Source organism: Montipora capricornis, chromosome 6, assembly GCF_036669925.1.
Source record: "Montipora capricornis isolate CH-2021 chromosome 6, ASM3666992v2, whole genome shotgun sequence".
In the NCBI taxonomy this organism is placed as follows: domain Eukaryota; kingdom Metazoa; phylum Cnidaria; class Anthozoa; order Scleractinia; family Acroporidae; genus Montipora; species Montipora capricornis.
The window spans coordinates 532,376-552,948 of NC_090888.1; the positions used below are offsets into that span (position 1 = coordinate 532,376).

The window sequence follows — 20,573 nt, forward strand, 5'->3', positions numbered from 1 at the left end:
CGATTCCCATTTATTTTCTTCAATCTTTGTGGGTTTAGTATTTTACAAATTACGCCCTGGAAAACAAAACGCAGTTCAGTTGACAGTTAGGGAATAAAGCAATGTGTTACGTTATTGCACCACCACACGTACACAATGCGTACATATTTTTAACTTTGCCCTCGAGATTCTGAATTTCCCGTAGATATTTCCTTGATAAATCGCAAATAGTAGCTATGATCTTTGGTTTTATACCAACTTTCGGAAAAAGCTTCTTCTCGGAAGCTCCAAAGTGGAATTCGGATGTTCATTTCAGTCTCGTGAATACTGGTCGCGTGTGACGTAGCTCGACTGTGAGATGTCAAGCCGTTACGTTTCTTTTTCAAAGAAAGTTGTGCAAAACCGAGATGCATGCAGGTACGACGTAGGACTTAATTCCTTCCAATTTAGTTCTATTCGGGTTACAAGGGAGTTTCATTTTATTTAAGCGCAAGAGTCTCTTATATCTGACATTAGTTGTTTTAAGTTGCATTTTTGGTGGTTATGAATAATTACTGATGATTTATGATATTGCATTAATTAACATCCACTCTTTTGGTTTTTGAAATAATAATATACATCTAATTCACAGTTTGAGGCTCAAAAACTGAGGCCGACACAGATAGGCTCAAACATGAAGAGAAACTTACCAGTGCAGTTAAATCCTTTTCTTTCATTGAATTTTCCAGGAGGGCATGCTTATTATTTCAACAGGAAACAAAGAAGTAAACAAACAATGAGCCTTAGAGTGCTAAGAAAGGACAGTTGGTATATGTCTTTTTCGTAATGAGGATTTTGTAGGTCCGTTTAGCTTCATTCTTAGTTGAACTGGAGCTGTACTAACTTGTTAAGTCCATGAATTGATTATTGAACACGAATTTTTAAAAAATATTGAACAAATTAGGTAACTTTTCGTTGGGTGAAACACTTTTCATCTCTCAAGTGTTAGCAGTAGTTTGACGCCCCTTTAATATACGAGAATTACAATGTCACCGCGAGTTTCGGAATAAATCAGGCGCAGTGCTTCTTTTGGACCAGCGACAAGCGACTCCTCGATGCCTTAACCTTTAAATTATTTTAAGGTCGTGCCAAATTAACCCTCTGTCATCTCACCATTGCTACCAAATCGGGTTTCATTATGACTGTTCTATGGGATCAGATATGGAAAACAAGGTCACCAAAAATCCCTTCCCTTTTTCCTTGCAACAAGAACAATCAATGTAATAAATGATTCATACTAGGAAAAAAGTAACAAACTTACCTTGACATATACCTCCTGAGTTTTCCATACCTTCCTTGCAGACACACCTGCCTTCCAGTTTACTGGTATTCCACTCACCATTGCTGTCACACAGAACAGTCAAATTACCCGACACTGATTGCACAGAGTTTGGCGCACAACTTCCTTCCACAGAAATTGACTCCAGTTGAGAAAATATTTTGGGAAGAGATACCAAACTGTCTGCAAGCGCTTTTCTAGGACAAAACTTATATGAGACCTTGACTGAATACAATGTTCTACATCCACCTCGATTACGAAATCCAAGAGCAATATATTTGCTGGTAACCTGAAGAGGTATTGTTAAAGTTTCTATGTTGCCAGACAGACGGCTGATATTTGCAAATCTTCGATATAAACTGTAGTTGCTGATAGGGTTTGGTATGTGATTAGGGTCCAGGCTTGTATTTGATTCCCAGACATAAGCGTAAAATGAATTTCTACAAAATTTGAATGACGGCTCACACTGATTTGACTTATACTCTATGGTGACATCCAATCTTTCGATGTCTCCCACTTCAATGAGACCCCTTCGTAACCAGTTGTTTGGCTCCTCGCTCTCATCAGGATTGCACACGGAGTATCTGTCCCTTTTATTTCCACCAGATGTGCTTGGGTGATCCCACTGTATATATAAAGAAAAACAACAACGAATCTTATATTTCAATGCCTTTAAATGCAAAAATTAAAATTTCCATCAAGTGAGCCGATTGGGTGATCCCACTGCAGATAGAGAGAATCGACAACGAATCACAAAATGCAATGCCTTTAAATTCAAAACAGAATGACAAAGAAATTAAAACTAGTTCTTTGCATGGTTATTGGAACAACTAGAACAACATCGAGCTTTTCTCGATCCGCATAATTAACTAATTAACATATAATCCTTTGTATATAAATCATCGTTGGGAATTGCAAAACAAAGGAATCATTGAGGAGAAAGTGATAGTTTCATTGTATCAGTAGCAAAATAAGGCAAAAAGGTATACACCTCTAAATGTTCGATGACTCTCAGTCCATCTGGATCACAGAGTGACCTTGACCTTTGGGAACGAGCTCAAAATCGTGACCTTGACCTCTGCTAACGAAGTCAAAGTCAGAACGAGACTTCCTCAATTCTGGCTGCACCCCCAACCGCCCCCCCCCCCCCCTCCCCCCGCCTTCCTCCTGACGAGTGGCAGATAGACGTCAGGGATATCCCATCCCTCGTTGCGGTTCAGGGTGGCTTGGCTGAGCTTAATGTGGATAGCCTCCTTGATCTTTCGGTGCGTGTTCCTGGGTTCTTGGTCCAGAATCTGCATGTTGTCCATAATCGTTCTTTTCGTCACCGCGTGTCCTGTTTGCATTTGGTGTTGACTGAGGGCAGATTTATAGTGCCCCCGGTCCAGAGTCTTTTGGAAGTTCTAAAGTCCTCTCCCCCAATGATCTTTCAGTCTCTCCAACATACACCTCCCCACATTCCTCACATCCGACTTTATAAATTACACCGCACTTCTCCAGAATTGAGGCAGCCTCGTTCTGACTTTGACCTCGTTCCCAGAGGTCAAGGTCACTCTGTGATCAAGATGGACTGAGAGTCATCGAAAATTTAGAGGTGGATACCTTTATGCCTTATTTTGCTACTGATACAATGAAACGTTCACTTTCTTCTGGATTACTACGTAGCAAATGAATCTGCTTAACGAAAGGAAATATTTAATTATAAAATAAACCATATAGGCCCCTGGTTAGTTGTTGAAATACTGACAAAACTACTTTTCTTAATAAGTGCATAAGTGCACCGTAGGCTTTGCCCCACCCACAAAAAGGACATTTGTCGGGCGCCTGCAACTTACCCCGATAATTTGATCAACAGGGTCAAGTGCCTCCCAGTTTGTCCAAGTGCATGTGTTAGGGCATGGCGGCTCTTTCAAAATATACTCTTGTTTTGATGATGCCAAAGCAATAAAATTGATGACAAGTACGGTGATCCAAAAAAGCTTCATACGAATTACGTGACCTAAAAATGTTCAAAATTAATAACAAGTGATTAAGCAATACATAACGTCAAATGAATTTTATAAGTTCTAAGGAAAGACATAAAAGTTGGACAACCATTAGAAACAAAAATGATAAGGAAAACAAAGAATAATGTTATCCTTGCTAGATTGCACGTTATTGACAACCACTTTGACAACCACCGCGCACCGGTGGCTCAGTTGGTTGAGCACCGGGCTGTCACGCGGGAGATCGTGAGTTCAACTCCGGTCGGACCAACACTCAGGGTCTTTAAATAACTGAGGAGAAAGTGCTGGCTTTGTAAAGACATCTGCGAATGGCTAGACTTTCAAGTCTTCTGGGATAAGGACTATAAGCCGGAGGTCCCGTCTCATAACCCTTGGGTATGAATTCTGTGGGACGTTAAAGAGCCTACACACTATTCTCAGCGGTCCTACCTCGCGCGTATAAAAGGCAGAGTAGACAAATGAGTTATGCCATTCTCTCGAAGCTGCTGAGCTATTCAGATTACCATGGCTGACCCGCAGGTCCCTGCAGATGCAGTCCAACAAGCTCAAGTTGTCTTACAAAACCAAGCACAAGAAGGTCAAGCACCGGCGGCGTTAGCAGAAAAAGCTCAAGCACCAGTAGCGCTAGAGGAACAAGCTCAACCGCCTGCACAAGCGCCAGTGCAAGCAAACGAAGTTTCTTTGGAGGTTGTGAAACTTTATTTTATCCGTTCGTTGCCACGTGTTTCGTTCTGGTTCTCTAGTATTTCGCTTCCAAACCTTGTAGGTTGTTTGCCCTACGCGAGCTGTTTTTCATTTCCACTTAGTATATTATTTGCCCTGCTTCTTAACATTTGCCCGCTTTTCTACGGGCTGTGCGGGCTAAATTTTGTTGGATATATTATTCGCCCTGCTTCTTAACGTTTGCCCTCGTTTCGTATGGGCTGTGCGGGCTAAATTTTGTCTGATCTATTATATGCCCGGCTTTTAACGTTTGCCCTCGTTTCGTGTGGGCTGTGCGGGCCAAATTTTGTCTGATATATTATTTGCCCTGCTCTTAACGTTTGCCCTCGTTTTATGTGGGCTGTGCGGGCTAAATTTTTATTTGTATATTCGTTCTGCTTCTAAAAGTTTACCTTCGTTTCGTGTGGGCTAGTGCGGCATATAATTTTGTTTTGTTTACCGTATTACACTGTATTTAAATTGCTTTTAAAGTTTACCCTCGTTTTGTGTGAGCTCAGCGGGCTACATCTTGTTTTGCATATTATTTGCCCTGCTTTTAACGTTTGCCCTCTTTACGAGTGGGCTGTGCGGGCTAAAACTTTGTTTTGTAAAATATTCGCCCTGCTTTTAACGTTTGCCCTCGTTTCGTGTGAGCTGTGCGAGCCGTATTTTGTTTTGTATATTATTCGCCGTTCTAAACTATTTGCCCCTTTATGTGGGCCTCGCGGGCTATAATTTTGTTTGGTTTGTTTTCGCCCTGATTCTCAACCTTTGCCCTCTTTTCACGTGGGCTTCGCGGGCAATTCTGAATTCGTATGCTTGTTTATTTTCATCTTAAAACCCCCTTTTACTTTTACTCCGCCTACAGTTCGTTTAGTTGTTGCGCCTCCTTGTTTGCCCTTTTGTTTTATTCATTTGCGTATTTACCGCTCGATTACACCGGCAGTCCCGCTGGGGCTAGTTTATTTTGCCTATTGTATTTAATTCTGTTTGCCTTTTCTCTCCCGATCTTTTATTATAAAAGCTGTTTATTTATTATTGCTTTGAATTTATTCTTGGATTTTATCGATGTTTTGTCGCTTTTAGGGCTTAGTTTTGACTGACCATTTTTCTTTTTTAGGCCTTACAACAGCGTATTAAGGCTCTCGAAAGTGCCCAAGGCACTTCAGTCGAGTCTTTGATACAGAGAATTTCATATTATGGTGGCAGAATAGTTGAGGACTTCGAAAAGTACGAAGCGCTTCGTTACGCCGAAGAATTAGCTTCTGTTGCAAAGTCCTCCAGTAACTCCAAGGCCGCCAGCTATGATGTTATCGCTTCGACTTTGAGAAAGAAGCTCCACGTCCCAGCTAAGCAGTTCAAGGCGTATTTCCTTCCTTTGTTAGCTGACAAGGATTTTTCCCATGTTATCGAAACGACCTCGAAGGTTGACAAGTCTTTCCAGCGGTCCACGCCATTTCGCACACAGACGCGTAGAGGAAGTTTGCCATATCGGCAACCGTATTTTCAAGCCTATCAGCGGCCACCCTCTCGCGTTATTTGTTACAAATGTGGTTAACCAGGGCATAAGTCACCCCAGTGTTGGAAGCGCGCTCCTTCTCGTCAGCCTTCTTCTGCTGCTCAGCCTCGATTTAACCATCCTTCAACAAAATTTTGTTGTATCATCTTATGCAATAAAGATTTTCCTTTAGGCGAATAGTGCATTGCTTTTACTTGTCTTTTGTTTCTTTTATATTTTGTTATTTCGGGGTTACCGTCTTTAATCCTTCACCCTTTTATCCCTTAATACCGACATATATTTTTATATACTTTATTTTGCCCACTCGCTATAGTGATCTCCACTCGCTGTATTGTTGTCCACTCGCTATATTGTTCTCGCTCCTCTTTCTTCTTCCCTCGGGTGGCATTCTCAAGGGGAACGAATGTTCCCTCTCGGATTACCGGGGCTGAGTTTGCCATTCCCTGGGCCTTACCTATTCTTTCTTCTGTTCTAGTTTTTCAAGATGCCTTTTCATGACTGGGAAAAGACTCCCAACTTTGATCCTGCCAAGATTTCTGTTAACTCGCCACGTTGGGTCAATTATAAGGGATCTCTTCTTACTGAGGCCCAGGAAATGGCAGACAACGCCCATATTAGTCAAGATTTCATCTCCTCAGTTATCGCGGGAGAAGCGTTTGCCGACGCCTCCCTTTTGGCCTTCCGTGACTCAAGTTCCTTTAGAGCGGGTGAACTCCATCGCCATATAGATCAATGGGACAAGTTATTTCAATCGTCTGATAACAATTTCTCTGAAGTACTGGACTGGATTCATAACTTTATCCACTTTGACAAGGGAGTCAATTATAACTGCGAAAGACCGCCTGCTCGCATTTTTGCTAATTATCCTTCTTGTAAGGTGTTTGCCCAGTTTATTTCTGATACTCTTATCGAGGGATTAGCTTCAGGCGCCATCTCCCTCTGGGGCAAGGTAGGGGAATGTCCACCTCCACACCTGGTCATGCCGCTTACAGTAGAACCTACCAAACCTCGCCTTTGTAATGACGACAGATTTCTCAACCTTTGGACTCAAGACCGCCCTTTTAAATTGGATTTATTGTCTTCAAAGGAGTTGGCGGCCTCCGCCTCCACAACTTTATTTGCGGATCTTAATCGCTTAAAAGACTTCGTTTCTGCGTTTCCTCGTTCCTAATTTCTGTTTTTGTTAGGATGGGGCTTTCAGTTTGGGGTTCTCGTTTTGAGGATGGGCATCCGTTTGTGCGGTTTTTGTGGTTTCCGCCCTTTTTTGGGGGGGGTTATCTTCAACACGAGACTGTTGGTGCCCATATTCAACAATAGGCGTGAGGGAGAAAGGTGAGAATAGACTACTATTCGAGAAGAGTAGGGCATGGAGTTCCCGGTGTTGTGGTCTCTGTAGATATAGGGGTTAGATGTCAATTGGGACGAAAGTTCTGTTCCTCTCCCCTGCCACTCAATGAATTGAGGCGAATAGGAAAACTCCACCAGAACAGGATGATAGGCTATTAACGTCAAAAGAAGAACAAGAGAAAACGAAAAACCGAAACCTTTCGTTCTCATTGAATTTCATCAAACCATAATATTTTAATGCACAGGTTTTGGGCATGGGACTTGCACTGGCTACATCTGCCCATCTCCGTTTTCCTTTGCACACCTACCCTCTCAGCATGAGGCATCGCCTTCCACGATGCAGCGGTACTAATAACAATAAGTATCAATTATTATTACAATTTACGTAGCGCAAATTACAAAAATATATGATCAAATGCGCTTCACAAAAAATGTTATTATATAATAAAAATGTACATTAATAATAACGACTAACTAATTAGAAATAAATAAATATTAATAAAACCCAGTAATTTCTTTAAAAGGATAAGAACACTAAATTACGGGGCAACCAATAAAAATCTCGGCTAAAATGTTTAGTCTTGAGATCACGCTTAAAACTAGATTATAGAGTCCAAGGCAGTGATGTCACTATTCCAAAGAAGTGTAAGTAACACTCTGCTTCTTGGGGCCATCAGGAGAAGTGTTCGATTAGACCGTAGTTCGTATTTAGTAGGAATTTATAAACTTATAAGCTTACAAATATAATTACTGAGGTACTATACCAGTGATCGCTTTGAAGCACAATAAAAGAATCTTAAATTATATGAGATACTTACATGTATTTGGTAGCCTGCAGTGTAACGGGAACAATAATGGTGTAATGTGGCTAAACTTCGGTTGTTTAAAGATAAGTCTAGCAGCCGCATTCTGAAGTCTTTGCAGCTTGTCAAGTATAATTTGATGTATACCACAAAGCAAACTACTGCAATAGTCTAATCTACTTGTTATAAAAGCATGAAATAAAGTCTTTCGGTACAACCAATACAGTACTTAAGAAATCCAGATGATATGAATTTGCGGGACATTTGTAATTTGTGCTTGGATTAGAAGAACTGATCGAAATCATTTTTGAGTTAAACGATGATAACATTGCACATCTGTGCAAGAATACGGTTACAGATTAAATAGATTCAATCATCAATAGTCCATAATTTCACTACATACTCAGTGCATAAAGAAAGAAGGACTCAATCACCAGAATATGGCTCTATTGACAAGCTAAATCTGCCCTTTGGCAACGTTTCAAATCACTAGGGGATCCAAAATGTTATACCTTGCACCTGCTAAATGAAGAGTTCCTCTGAGGCCTTTCTAATTTGTGTCTGCTGTTGATCAGAACCTTTTTTTGGCAATATAATGAATAAAAAAGGCTTCATGTGTGGAAATATTCAAATGTCAATAACAAAGTAAAAATACTCTGGAATATGCTATCTAGCCTCTAGAGAATTGGGCGAGCATACATTGTACAGTTCGCCAATTTTTTAGAGTAAAATATTGATTTTATTTCGTTAGTTCAAATTTATGTATCTACCATATAATTAATTTGTCAAGGCATGTTTGTAAATTTGTGTGACGGATCCAGGTGAAAATGGCGTTGCATGCACCAACCTACCAGTACCCGATCTAGACTGATTTCTATTGTAAAAAAATGGCTCGGGAGGTGTAACACAATATATTGGTAGCATCCCCTTTCACCGGCGCCTCCTGGTTCATACGGTGTTTACCGCGACGATTCAATGACTTGCCAGGGCACACACAGCTAAAACGGACATGAGCTTCCGCACCGAAACGATAAGCTCACACCAGTAGCTCTCCGGCTTACCTAATGAGATTTTTCACCGACATGACACGGCTGAGCTATAGCGAAGATATCGTTAACATCACCTCTTGTCACTGATTAACGTCCCAAATAGCGCTTCGTTGGCTGTCGAAACAAAGGGTCTTTTGTTCAAATTACTCACCACGAAGGATGATATCGCCACCACTAGAGTCTCACGAAGTTTAGCCAAATTCAGCGACTGGAAACTGGCAACCAAATCAAGCGTCGGAAACGTTAAAATAACAACTTAGAACATTGAAGGAAGATTTGAATATCACTGCAAATGCAAAAGGAGGCAGGGATGGGCAAAATTGAAGAATATTAAAATGGATTGTGATTTGGAATTTGGAAAACAGTGCAGCCTAACAGTTTTTCAAAGTTCATCTCTGACATCTCTATTGTTTGTAACTTTAATTATGTATGCACAACAGACAGTTTTCGTTATTAATCTATTTCTTCTTTGTCGGTATTCGTCATTAATTTTTTTTGCATCTGCAATTCTGTGTGTCCTATTTGCTGGAGCGAGTGCTTTGGAGGTCATTCTAAACAGACGAACGACTAGGATTAACGATAGAAGAGCCTTCCATTTATCGAAGTCGAATCACCTTTAGCAATGGAAGTTGGGTGTCCTTTTCACTGAAGACACGAAAGCTATTGTTGATTTCAAACGGACCACGAACGTCGAAGACTCAGTATCGATCGAAGTGCCTCCTATCCTATCCTATCCTTTCCTATCCTATCCTATCCTAGTCTATCCTATCCTATCGATCCTATCCTATGATGGCCACTGTGATTGCGTATTGGTGATGAGTTCGCTGGTAATAGTAGCGAGTCTGGTGGCGAGATGACTCAGGATACCGTTTGGACGTTGGCACATTTGAATGACAAAAACAATGTTTGTAAACAGATATCTTCCCTTTAAGAGATTCGTCTTGCTATAGAACTAGGCCTACGGATGTCATGTGAACTTTCTCTCTCTCGGATATACAGTGGCTACGTAGGGCCTGGTTTTTAGGCTTAGGGTGTTAGGGGTCTTTGTTTTCGAGACAACCCTGTGTAATACAGAATGACTTCCGCTATGATTTTTTCTCCTAAGCCTTCCATATTTATGCACTGAATAGATGTGAGTCACGATAAAGCAAGAGCTGCATAATTCAATTGTGCTTAAAGGGTTTCGAAATCTTAAGGTATCAGCATTTTCAATACGGCATATTCATCATATCGAAACATTCTTACGCACAAGCTTGCTTCAATCTCGTTTCACCAACGCATAAGCATATAATTTAACCCGAAAAAAATATTTGGCAATCGGCAATATCCAACAAGGAAGAAGGATTCCGAATTTCACCGTCATGTAAAGCTCTTCACATCAAATAAGCGACATAATCGTTCGTTATTGTCCGTGTAAAACAAAAACAAAGGAACTACAGCAACGAACGACAGAGGAAATTACTGGAATGAACAAGTAATCATCGAAAGTTTCGCAATCCTATGACACCAAGCAGCTGGAAATCAAGGCCTATCAAAGATATCTGGCAGGATTGTCCGAACAACCAGTTATTTCCGCACAAACCTAATGTACTTCTCTATCTTCTTTGAACTTCGAATAGCATTCCAATAATTTCATCTAAGTGTATATAATTACATCTTCTCTGAGATCGGCTCCATAATGTCAATCTTACCTCCGTCTTTTTCAACCACAAGGAAGTTCAATGTTAAATCGTTTTTGCGGACGGTTTGGTAAGTGTGGGAATCTTGGTCGTCTAAAGAAATGTTCTTTTACAGATGCAAATTTTATAATTGTGCATTCGCTACACGCTTCAGTGAAACTGTCAATATAAATCGTGAAAATGCAAAAACTGAATAACTATTAGTACGCAATGACCAAGGGTTGGTCACGCAGCGCAAGCACCTGAGAAGTGTCGCTACTGCTGAGTAAGTTAAATGAACATTTTACACTTATTGTTCAGTGCTCTTCTAACTTATATAATAAGGATCCTAAATTAAATCGTGAAGGAATTAGGATACAAGGCTGGATAGGATCTTTGTTAGATGGTCCCTAATTCAACTTCATCACTTTTACTTTCTACGTTATCGCCAACCAGTTGCACCTTTGCCACTGTTGTATTTATTCGAAGCACATGACTAAGTATAAGGTAAGGTTGGTTCTTTCTTTCATTTTCAAATGAGGCTCATCATGTGTTTGCGTGCTCAGCAAACCTAGTGTTATTTCACTTTACGTTATTCAGAACAAGGAGAAACGGAATATGCAAGTTAAAAATACTTGCCGAACGATGCTTGCTAGGCACGGCATTTTCATTCCTTGCCCAGTATCAAATACCGTTTTATGTTGCTCTCGTGATTTTCGTTTCTTACATTCCTTTATGGAGAGTGATAATAAATATCTGCCTTAACTTTTCTCATGTTTTAACCAACCACCGGTACCTGCTTGGTATTGTTGGAAGAGAACTTTTGAACTAGGTTCACGAGGACATTGGATGACGATTTTGAAAATCTCAACAAAACTTGGGAAAATGGCTATATTTTTATATATACAGGTAGTAGTTGGCTCGTAGATTGAATTAAGTGAATAAAAATAAAAATTTGGTAAGTTCCCGATATTGAAAGACGGAAGTATAGGAATGACACTCGAAATACAACGGTTTTTCTTCAAACCATAGTTTAACTATGTTCAAAAGAACAAATTGTTAGTTTAGTCTTGTTTATTAGTTTGTCTATTGTCTTTCTTTCTTCGTTTACTAGACTTTGTTTCATCAGCATTCGAGCAGTTTGATCACAAAACCATAAATGCTCGTAAAATATATTTTAAACATCTACAATTATTTCCTGTCAGTTTCGCACTTGAAGGAGGATGTCGCAATTACGCACGAACAACGTCATTTCTGGTGATAACGATGTGATTGCACAAAGTCCATCGTCCGTAGTATCTAAAGGCTGGTTTCCATATCATTGTTACGATAGCTACGATCGTTGTGATCGCTGAAAACATAGTTCGGCGATCGTAGCGATTGATGGTTTTCATATCATCACTGCGCTGTGATCGCGAAGAGTGAATAGAAATCGAGGGGACCTGGGTCTAAAACATCGTTCGCACTATTCGTCAAATCGCCAGATGGCACGGATTTTTTATACCGATCAAAACTCTCCCGTCGCTGTTCTTGTGTTTTTGAACTTCGTCTTCGACTGATCAGGACTTAAGTCAAATTTCTCTCCAATTGCTGTCCAGCAGTTGATTTTCTTGTTCTTGCCTTGATATTTCTCTGCAAAATTGCATTCCCACGTCTTCCACAGAAGAGCCAAATCATACTCTTTCTCAGTGTTCGTAGTGGCAGCCCTCTGGAATCGCAGCGATCATAACGATCATATGGAAACGAGCTTCAAGAGAAAATGAGAACCTGAACCCAGGGGCCTGGGGTTCTCTTGTTTTACTGAGTTTATCTTTAGAGTGCTTGAAGACGTTTACTACTAGTCGATGAGAATGAAGTCACGATTTTCTGAGTACTAATTATCCTGGTGGATTTCTTTTACCAGCATGAGGTTCCCCGGCAAAATGTTGTAATACTGTACCGCAAATTTTCACAACATTCTTTAACTGTTGGTGCACTTTATAGACCAACCCTTTGTTTGCCCCAGTTCTCGTAGCTAATAGGGTAGTGATTTCTCGCAAAGACCTCATTTATGAATGGCGGCCGTTTTAGCTTTCTTTTCCCCTTGGCGAGTTAGGCGACAAAGTCTGTCAGCATGTCCCGGCTAAACGGGAGTATTGGTAGGCTACTCAAAGATAAGACGATAGCCGTTGTTATGAAATAAGGTCTATGCAAATTAGTTAGGAAATGTATATATGAAGTGCGATAGAAAGGATCCTCGCACTCATCTGGACAACTGAAGCAATTTTCTCTTATAAACACCGTTTAAGACGCCTGAATTTTACAGGTGTCTTTTAGGGAAAATTGCTATCTTTCGTCTAAAAGCCGCACTTTAAATAGACATTTCTTTAATTCATCAGTCCTTTCACGGGAACCACATGAGCCCAACAAATTGACCTGCTTCCAACTGTGTGGCCTCATAGCTCAGCTCAGTGGTGCACCATCGCATCGGCATCGCAGAGGTCTTGGCTTCGAATCCCGTATGAAATTTTCAGGTGTCTATATAAGAGACAATTGCTTAAATTACCCAGATACAAATTAGTTACCCATTATATCACCAAAAGGTGTCGTAAATAAAGGAAGATCATGTAAAATGTTCACAATCAATTTTCTTCCTTCACTCAAATATTAAATTATATACAATCACGTGACCATTACAATAATTGTTAACAGTTTTGTGACATCCAAAATTCTGAAATATGGAAGGATATTTGTCTCCGTTATAGAAAAACAAAAAAATTCGACGCCCTGTTTCAAATAAGTCATACTTCATTAACTCTCGTTTATACAGCAGTAACATCTTGTTATAAAAAAAATATTCGTTTTCGAAATATGTGTGGCAAAATCGACTTTCACCTTTACCAGCAACGGTGAAGTTAATGACTAAAGATTGACCTTGAATAACGAAAAAAAGAACAAAATCTACATCAATAGTTCATTTCAGTTGGATCAAATAATTTCTTGAAAGCATATTCCTTGCTGTTACATGGTAGATAATTGAATCTATTATTTGAATCAATTTATATTAATTTATTATTCTCAGTCAGCATGTAAAAGTTAACGATAAAAGCGAACGACGTTTCTGCGTCCTCTTGAAAATGTATTCAGCATGATGATTCTTAAAATGTGGCTAAATGCGAAGGTAAAAGGAAACATCTTTAAAACAATTATGGGATCCAGCACCTATGACTCCTACAACTGTATTAAATTGGTGCTTCGTTGGCATCCAAACCCTGATTAACCGAGTGTCCCTTCATTGCTTTTATGCTTTTGCTAATCTTATTTCTGTGACCAATCAGCTGGATTCCCATTTTTTTCAGCTCTCTATCCCTGAGCCCAGTGACCTTGTCCAAGCTATTGATGTTTGCAGCGACGAAGACGTCAACGTACTTTTCCATGCTAATGTATTGGAGCCATTCATCGACGGACTGAAATTCCTTCTGACTTTCAGCCTTGGTTCTATAAAACAACCAAGGGAGACGGGTCATAAGTTTGTTCAGAAGGGCAAGAAGAAGGGAACGTATCTAGGGGGACCCGAGTCATTTTCTGCCGAGAAACTTTCAGTATTTTTTCCCTTTCTCAAAAACTGATTTCGTCATTTTGGTTTGAAGTGACATGAGTACGATTTTCTTGAACGATGTTGAAAGATGTTGACTACTGGGGTGGGCAAACTGTTTCAACACATCTTTCAACAGCTTCGAACCACGAGAGGCCCGGTATTCGGTCCCGAGCTGCAGCCGCGGTTGTTACTACGGAAACTAATCGGTCTTGGGACTTACAATGGTCCCAAGAGAAAACAAAAACAATGCTTATGCAAAATTTGGGAGGACAAACAAAAAGTATTATGGTATTTTCCGAAGTGGCCTATTTCGCGATATTAATTGTAAAAATCGCAAAATTTAAGTGACGCGGGCAGTAAGTGTCGCGAACATAACATACGCGAAAATTAAGTGGCTTACGTTATGTCAATACCCAAGTAAGAACGAGTTTGTTACCACTGAAACGTTTACAAAATCATATTTTCACTGTTCTGAGGCAATGACTTGGTCATCCTCATCGCTATTGCTTTCTATCTCCTCTCCGGGCGGCACTTCTATTGTACAGTCTTTAAACTGTCCATTAACTGGCTCCTTGTAATGCTGTTCCACTGGATGGTGGCCAAGAAATTATTACTCTTCTGTCTTTGTGCTAATCTACCTCACTAGCCTCATTTTGGAACAAAAAATAATTCTGTTGAATTTTGTTCGAGCTAACGAGGCTAGTGAGCATGATTACCACAAAGACAAAAGCATAATTACGCCAGTTATGAATACGATCTTTGGCTTCCATGTTCTTTGAAGATGTTTCCATTATAACTGTTGCCACTACTGGAACTTCCGAAAGCTACTTGTTTATGAATGTCGGCCTTAAGCTATCGGTTTTGAAACCAATACATGCAACTTGGTTGGTGGAAATGTCACAGTATAACTTTTTCACCAGCGCAGAGGGAAAGGTTCATGTCTTGAAAGGATGGGAGAAGGCGGGAAAGAAGGGTGTATTAAGTGGAAGGGAAGTATTACCGCCATTGTATTATTGCCAATGAAATGAAAATTGGGTATTACTCAAAAACGCGAAATTAAAGTGATTCAAAACATAAAATTTTCGCAAAGTCGCGAAATTTAAGTGTCGCGAAATAAACAAGTCGCGAAAATTTCATGTAATACGGTAGCTTTAAGGTTGAATTGATTACCAGAACTCAATGTTACTTTCAGCGCATGAGAAGACATTTAGTAACATCAATGTATTTTGACTTACATCTCTGAAGCTGGTAATAAATCGCTACTGAAGGCATCTGGAGAACCAAGTAATTCATCAATGCGCGTGACGATATCAGAAAACTTTAGCCTTTTGTTCTTGTCCGAGTCCCAGCAGTTTAGCATCAAGTCGTGAACAACCTTTGGACAACTCTTAAAGAAAAAGAAATAGTTATCAGAATTCAGTGGGTGTCAGGGTGGCTTAGTGGTTATCTATCAGGCTTCGCTGCGAGCCGGGGTTCAACTCTGGCCCCGGCTGGCAAGTGGGCTGAGTTTCAGTCGATCTCAGCCTGACTGGAGGTTTTTCTCCGGGTACTCCAGTTTTCCTCCCTCATAAAAAAAGACTCACAGCAAATTAACATCTAGCTGTGGTGCTGTGCTCCGACATCAAACATGGACTGAGCAGCGGCAGTCTGAGGCGCCTTCGTATGCTTTCACCCCGATATCGTGAGCTGCGCCCTGTCACAATTCAGTCCCCAATACAATAAGAAAAGGGTGATTAGCACTGCCAGTTATTGTTATTTGAACAAGTATTCAAAACTATTGAAATTAAAAACAAAGAGTACTGAACTGCAAGGCAATGGAATACTTAATAATAGATCGATCGGCAATGATTTTCGTTTTTATTTCCAGCCCAACTTCACCATTTGATGTCAGTATTGTCACGTTAATTTTGTTACGCAAGACTTACCATTGGAGGTGGAAGTCGATACCCAGTTTTCACTCGATTAATAACCTTGGGGAATTCAAAAGGGAAAGGTCGTTAAGATCAAATATATAATTAGTAGAATTACATAGGTGATTATTAAAAATTGTCTGAGCTGATTGGTTGCTCTAGAGGTGATTATTACACGATAATCACCTAAGCGTTTCCTTTTTTTTTTCCAAAATGGCCGCAAGCCGTTTTGTCGAGGTGACAGACGAAGAAATTAATTGTTTCAATGGGAAAGTACGGCCTAGAAAAAGTTTCTCTGAATCGAAAGAGGGTAAATTGTATTGATATTTGCTCCACCATCAGAACAGATTTACCTCCTGGTCGTTAACAAAGATTTTCAGATAATCTGTAAATCGCAGTTAATGGAGCGTAACGTTGTTAAGAGCCAAACAGGGTTGGCTATCGTCCTACAAGCAACTTATGCTATGCAACGAGACATGAATCTACAATAGTGTTTGGTCTTTGTTGTCTTGAAAGTACAATAATTCAGTTCAGCTGAATGTTTTCTTTGTTGTCGGGTACGTTTGCAACATTCGTTCTGTGTGGCCAAAACTAATAAATACTTCCACTCATGTCTCGTTTTACGAAACGCGTGTTACTGCAACGCTTAGTACGCTATTCCTCATTGGCTTGGTTTTAGTGATATGTCTAGCTATAAAAGCCGCATTGTGAGTTATGCAATATCATGTACGTTTCGTTTGCGTTTTTTTACCATGGCTCGCTCACGTGCTGCATCGAAGTCTACGAAATCTCGCCGGAGAAGCTTGGAAAATCTGTCCGCTCGCTCTATCAGAGGAAGTTCTTCGCCTTCGCCTCCAGGCATTCAACCTCACAATTACGGGAAGGAAAGCCGAGTTGATGCGCCGTTTGAAAGCCACCACCCATGCCAGGATTGGCGCCACTCCTTGCCCCAACACATCAGTTAAACGAGTTCAAGCCGATAAAAACAGGTCAGCCAAGAGAGCTACGCGTACCGTTCCAGTCGAACCAACAAACGAAGAAGACTCGGATCACAAATCTCCGGGCGACGATTCAGAAGCGGAACCTTTGCACGAGTTCTTTGCCGGCGACGAGCCCTTAGCCTTGGATATCGAGGGAGAGCAGTCCCTGGGTCAACCAAGTACCGCCAATTTTACTCCCGATCAGCTGGCCACCATCGAAAGCACAGTAAAGGCGTTTTTAGATCAAACACTGCAAAGTTATTCCTTCGCCGTGAATCCATCGTTCCTTGGAGCCACTCCTTAGTATCCTGGACTCCAAATAGGCCACCTGGAAACGCCACCCCGCTTGGCCTTCACCGACACTTGGATCGAAGTTTGGAGGACACCATTTTACGGAGTGAGTACATTGATTCACCGTTTTGCTCCCCGATTCACTCGCTCGGCCCCAGGTCCCTGAGTGGCATTTGCGGCTGGAAGACTCCCCGGTTACCACAGTGCGCAAACGCAAGCCTGTTGTTGATTCGTTTTGCAAATGGATTGACACGTCGTCCCCAATGCAGAAAGCACCCCTTGTACCATCCCGTCTTCTGTAATGACCCTTTAAGGGCTCCACTACGCAAACTGGAGTTTTGGCTTGGTCTACCAAACGCACGTATATGTTACAGGTAAATTTGAAATTCAGGTTGAAATGATTACAACCTAGGTAAATTTAATTTTAAACTAGGTTGAAATTGAAAGTAGGAAACATCAACAAAAAGTCCATCAATTGTTAGCAAGTACAAATCGGTACTGGAAGTAAGGGGATGTGGTAAGCGTACGGTTTCCATGAGTTAGTATGTAAAAACGCCTTTGGTTGTTATTAAGTCTAAGCACTGATTTTAAATGGCTAGCATTAAGGTTGGGGTTAGGCATACTGTGCACGATTACCAATTCTGCTTTTTAATCTCAGAGCAGCAGAAAAACAAAACCTTGTTTAATAAGAATTACCTTCATGTGACTTTGTTTTATTTTTATTTTTCTGGTTTTTGAAAGGAAAAAGACATCCACAAAATGTAATTTGTGATAATCCTAATTAGCATAAATTGATATTTTGCCGTCACGTAGCAGAGGCCTGGTTGTGAGGGGCAGGCGCTTGGAGTACCACGTGATCGTGGTTTGTATTTGGCGACCGTTTAGCGAGTGAGGCCAGGAACCCATAACCCGGAGCCTACAAATCTACTGTGTTCGTGTAACGGCGTTTTCACAGACCGATTTATTTTTAGATTGAATTTCTCGAGAATGAGACTCCCACAGGAGCCCGATGACCAATTACAAGAAATTAAGCTGACGTCATAGGGTCACCGAACCGGAAGTGCCTTTGTTTTTTGACCGAGTTCGCGGGAAGGGCTAGTCTAAAAATAAACCTACTTGTGAAAACGCCGTTTCACAGACGCTGTATGGAAGTTGCACGCTCCAGATGGGTTCCTGGTGAGGCATTCTACGGTCTGCCTTCGCCGCGTGCACAAGTCCTGTTTGGTTCTCCTGTTGGGTGATGCCGAAGTCAAGTAGTTCGTTTCCCAAAGCAATTGAGAGTTTTTCTCTCACAGTTTAGTGCTATCGTTTCTACGTCTACTTTGGACCTGAAACGTTCAAGCGATTCAGTTGCCCCCGAGAGCTTTGACAGGAATTGAGAGGTTTAGGAGAAACAATCTGCCATTCTTTAAAAAATCGAGCAACGAAGAGATTGATTGTTCAGAGGATCTAAAAGTAAGTTAGTGACTTGAGTTCCTGTCACATTTATGGCTTACTTAGCCTACTACCTAATGAACAACAAGACCGTTTACTATAGTTCATCTTCAATTTGAATTTTTTGGAGCAGAAAGGTCACACAACATTGAGAAAGTGATCAGGGAACGAAGAACTTGGTAAGGTTGTCTATTTCTACTTCATACACGTCATATCCAAGATGGCGCTCTCCAAGTCACGAAAGAGGCACTTTCAAAGTGCGCTTGTCACATTCTAACAGGGAACTGGACCAAACGGCAATTATTTTCGGATTCCTGGGGAAAAGGTTTAGTAATTTAGAGAACGTTTTTCTAGACCGTACCTTCCCTTTAAAGAAAATGCATATTTTTTCATATAATCACTTATCCAACTATACTAAAGCAATTATCGACCTCGCTTTCGGCGAATAATTGAAAACAGAACATGAAATGTGATATGTACTTGTTATTAATCCTACCAACCCTTACTTTATCCCCTAAAAATGCGCTATCTACATCTCCTCGCTAACATCATCACCTTAAGTTAAATTCGCATGTCGGTCTTATTCCCTTTTTTTCTTCCGCTCTGTGGCGTGAATTTCACTTGATCTTACCGTTATAAAACTCAGGTTATCAAAAGCTTGTACGCAATATGCCTGAAGTTAGAAAATTATCTTTACTACATACGTCATAATTGTTCCATTCCCAGTATGGTCTATCAGCAAATGACATGATTTCCCATAGCAAGATACCATAACTCCAAACATCACTAGCTGAGCTGAATGTTCGGTGTTGTAGCGCCTCTGGTGCAGTCCAACGAACGGGAATTTTGCCACCCTGTGTATAGAAATAGTATTATCACTACGATAGTGGAACGTAATGTGATAACACAGTTCGCAAGTTAAGTTTTACTTTTGAGAAAGGGGTTGATGTCACATTCTTGGTATTAAAGTTGTCGTACCCGCAAAATTTATGGGGGAGTCAAACTGGACATATACTAATAGAGGCGACGAGTTGCTTCGGGCAACCCACGAACTGGAGGAAGTAGCTGGGGTATTTATGATTCTCAAGCACATTCTCTCAACTTAGTTTAATCCTATGCGTATGCTACTAGCTAAAACTTCAAAATCCACTATCATGATGTTTATTGGTAGCTAAGTATGTTTTTGGTGTACCTGTGTCTCGTACTCCGATTCCGGGTTGTCATCAGCCAGTTCCCTTGAAAGACCAAAGTCTGATACCTTGCACGACATGTTATCACCGACAAGAATGTTACGAGCAGCGAGATCCTTAATCAGGAAAAAGGGCATGAGTACAGATCACAACTTATAAAAATCCTTTTATGATAGAATTTAAGTTTACATACGCGGTGAATAAAATTCATCTCAGAAAGATAGACCATTCCACATGCTACGTCCTTTGCAATTCCCAACAACTGTGTGGTTGACAACTCTCCCTTTCGACTCTAAACAAGGCAAAGAAACAGACATGATTAATCATGTGATGGAACAAAAAGCAAGCTTCACATTTGTATCTCCTTCTTTGGCGGAATTCAGTTGCAACAAGTCCCAGGAAACAAAGGTTATCATTCAGAAGGGGATTCTTGTCAAAAAATGAAAGTCATTTAACATTATTTCAGTAATAACAATACCTTTAAAAAGTAATCCAATGATCCGTTTGCCAAGAATTCTGTGACGATCATCATCGGCCTACCTTTATTACAAAAAAGCGAATTAAAAAAAAAAACAAAAAAACAAAAAAAAGCGAATCAAAAGGTATATTCAGAAACTTTGATGATGATGCATAAGACTGTTGACGGAAACTGCTTTTATAAAAAATTATCCAGTTCTCTGGAGATAATCGTTGCAATCAAACCACATTTGCATGCAAGAAACCAGGCCAGTCACTTTTATCTCGTAATCATTTTAAGTTTGGGCTTCGGATAGTGCATAAACCTATGGAATATGCAATGAAGGCAAATGC

The 20,573-nt window shown here is 40.5% G+C and overlaps 2 protein-coding genes and 1 long non-coding RNA gene across 5 annotated transcripts in view; 1 reads left to right on the forward strand and 2 right to left on the reverse strand.

The window, feature by feature from the left end:
• LOC138051118 (ephrin type-B receptor 1-B-like) overlaps positions 1-10,568 on the reverse strand; it is a 32,919-nt gene extending 22,351 nt beyond the window's left edge. The window contains exons 1-4 of the mRNA XM_068897265.1: positions 10,415-10,568; positions 3,133-3,296; positions 1,280-1,922; positions 669-716 (exon numbers count right to left, since the gene is read on the reverse strand). Of these exons, the coding sequence (XP_068753366.1) occupies positions 669-716; positions 1,280-1,922; positions 3,133-3,282 (841 nt within the window). The 5' untranslated portion in view covers positions 3,283-3,296; positions 10,415-10,568. The remainder of the gene's footprint in view (positions 1-668; positions 717-1,279; positions 1,923-3,132; positions 3,297-10,414) is intronic.
• Positions 10,569-10,616: 48 nt separating this feature from the next.
• The window catches only part of LOC138051120 (uncharacterized), a 13,689-nt gene continuing 3,732 nt past the window's right edge, over positions 10,617-20,573 (forward strand). Inside the window, exon 1 of the long non-coding RNA XR_011132734.1 lies at positions 10,617-10,667. This is a non-coding gene — a long non-coding RNA (uncharacterized lncRNA). The remainder of the gene's footprint in view (positions 10,668-20,573) is intronic.
• The window catches only part of LOC138051117 (ephrin type-A receptor 4-like), a 25,518-nt gene continuing 17,936 nt past the window's right edge, over positions 12,992-20,573 (reverse strand). For 2 of the 3 annotated variants that reach the window (XM_068897263.1, XM_068897262.1), the window contains exons 13-19: positions 20,242-20,303; positions 19,957-20,055; positions 19,766-19,879; positions 19,278-19,427; positions 15,884-15,928; positions 15,194-15,345; positions 12,992-13,858 (exon numbers count right to left, since the gene is read on the reverse strand). In XM_068897263.1, coding sequence (XP_068753364.1) covers positions 13,603-13,858; positions 15,194-15,345; positions 15,884-15,928; positions 19,278-19,427; positions 19,766-19,879; positions 19,957-20,055; positions 20,242-20,303 — 878 coding nt within the window. In that variant the 3' untranslated portion in view covers positions 12,992-13,602. The remainder of the gene's footprint in view (positions 13,859-15,193; positions 15,346-15,883; positions 15,929-19,277; positions 19,428-19,765; positions 19,880-19,956; positions 20,056-20,241; positions 20,304-20,573) is intronic. The other variant, XM_068897264.1, reaches the window with a different exon arrangement.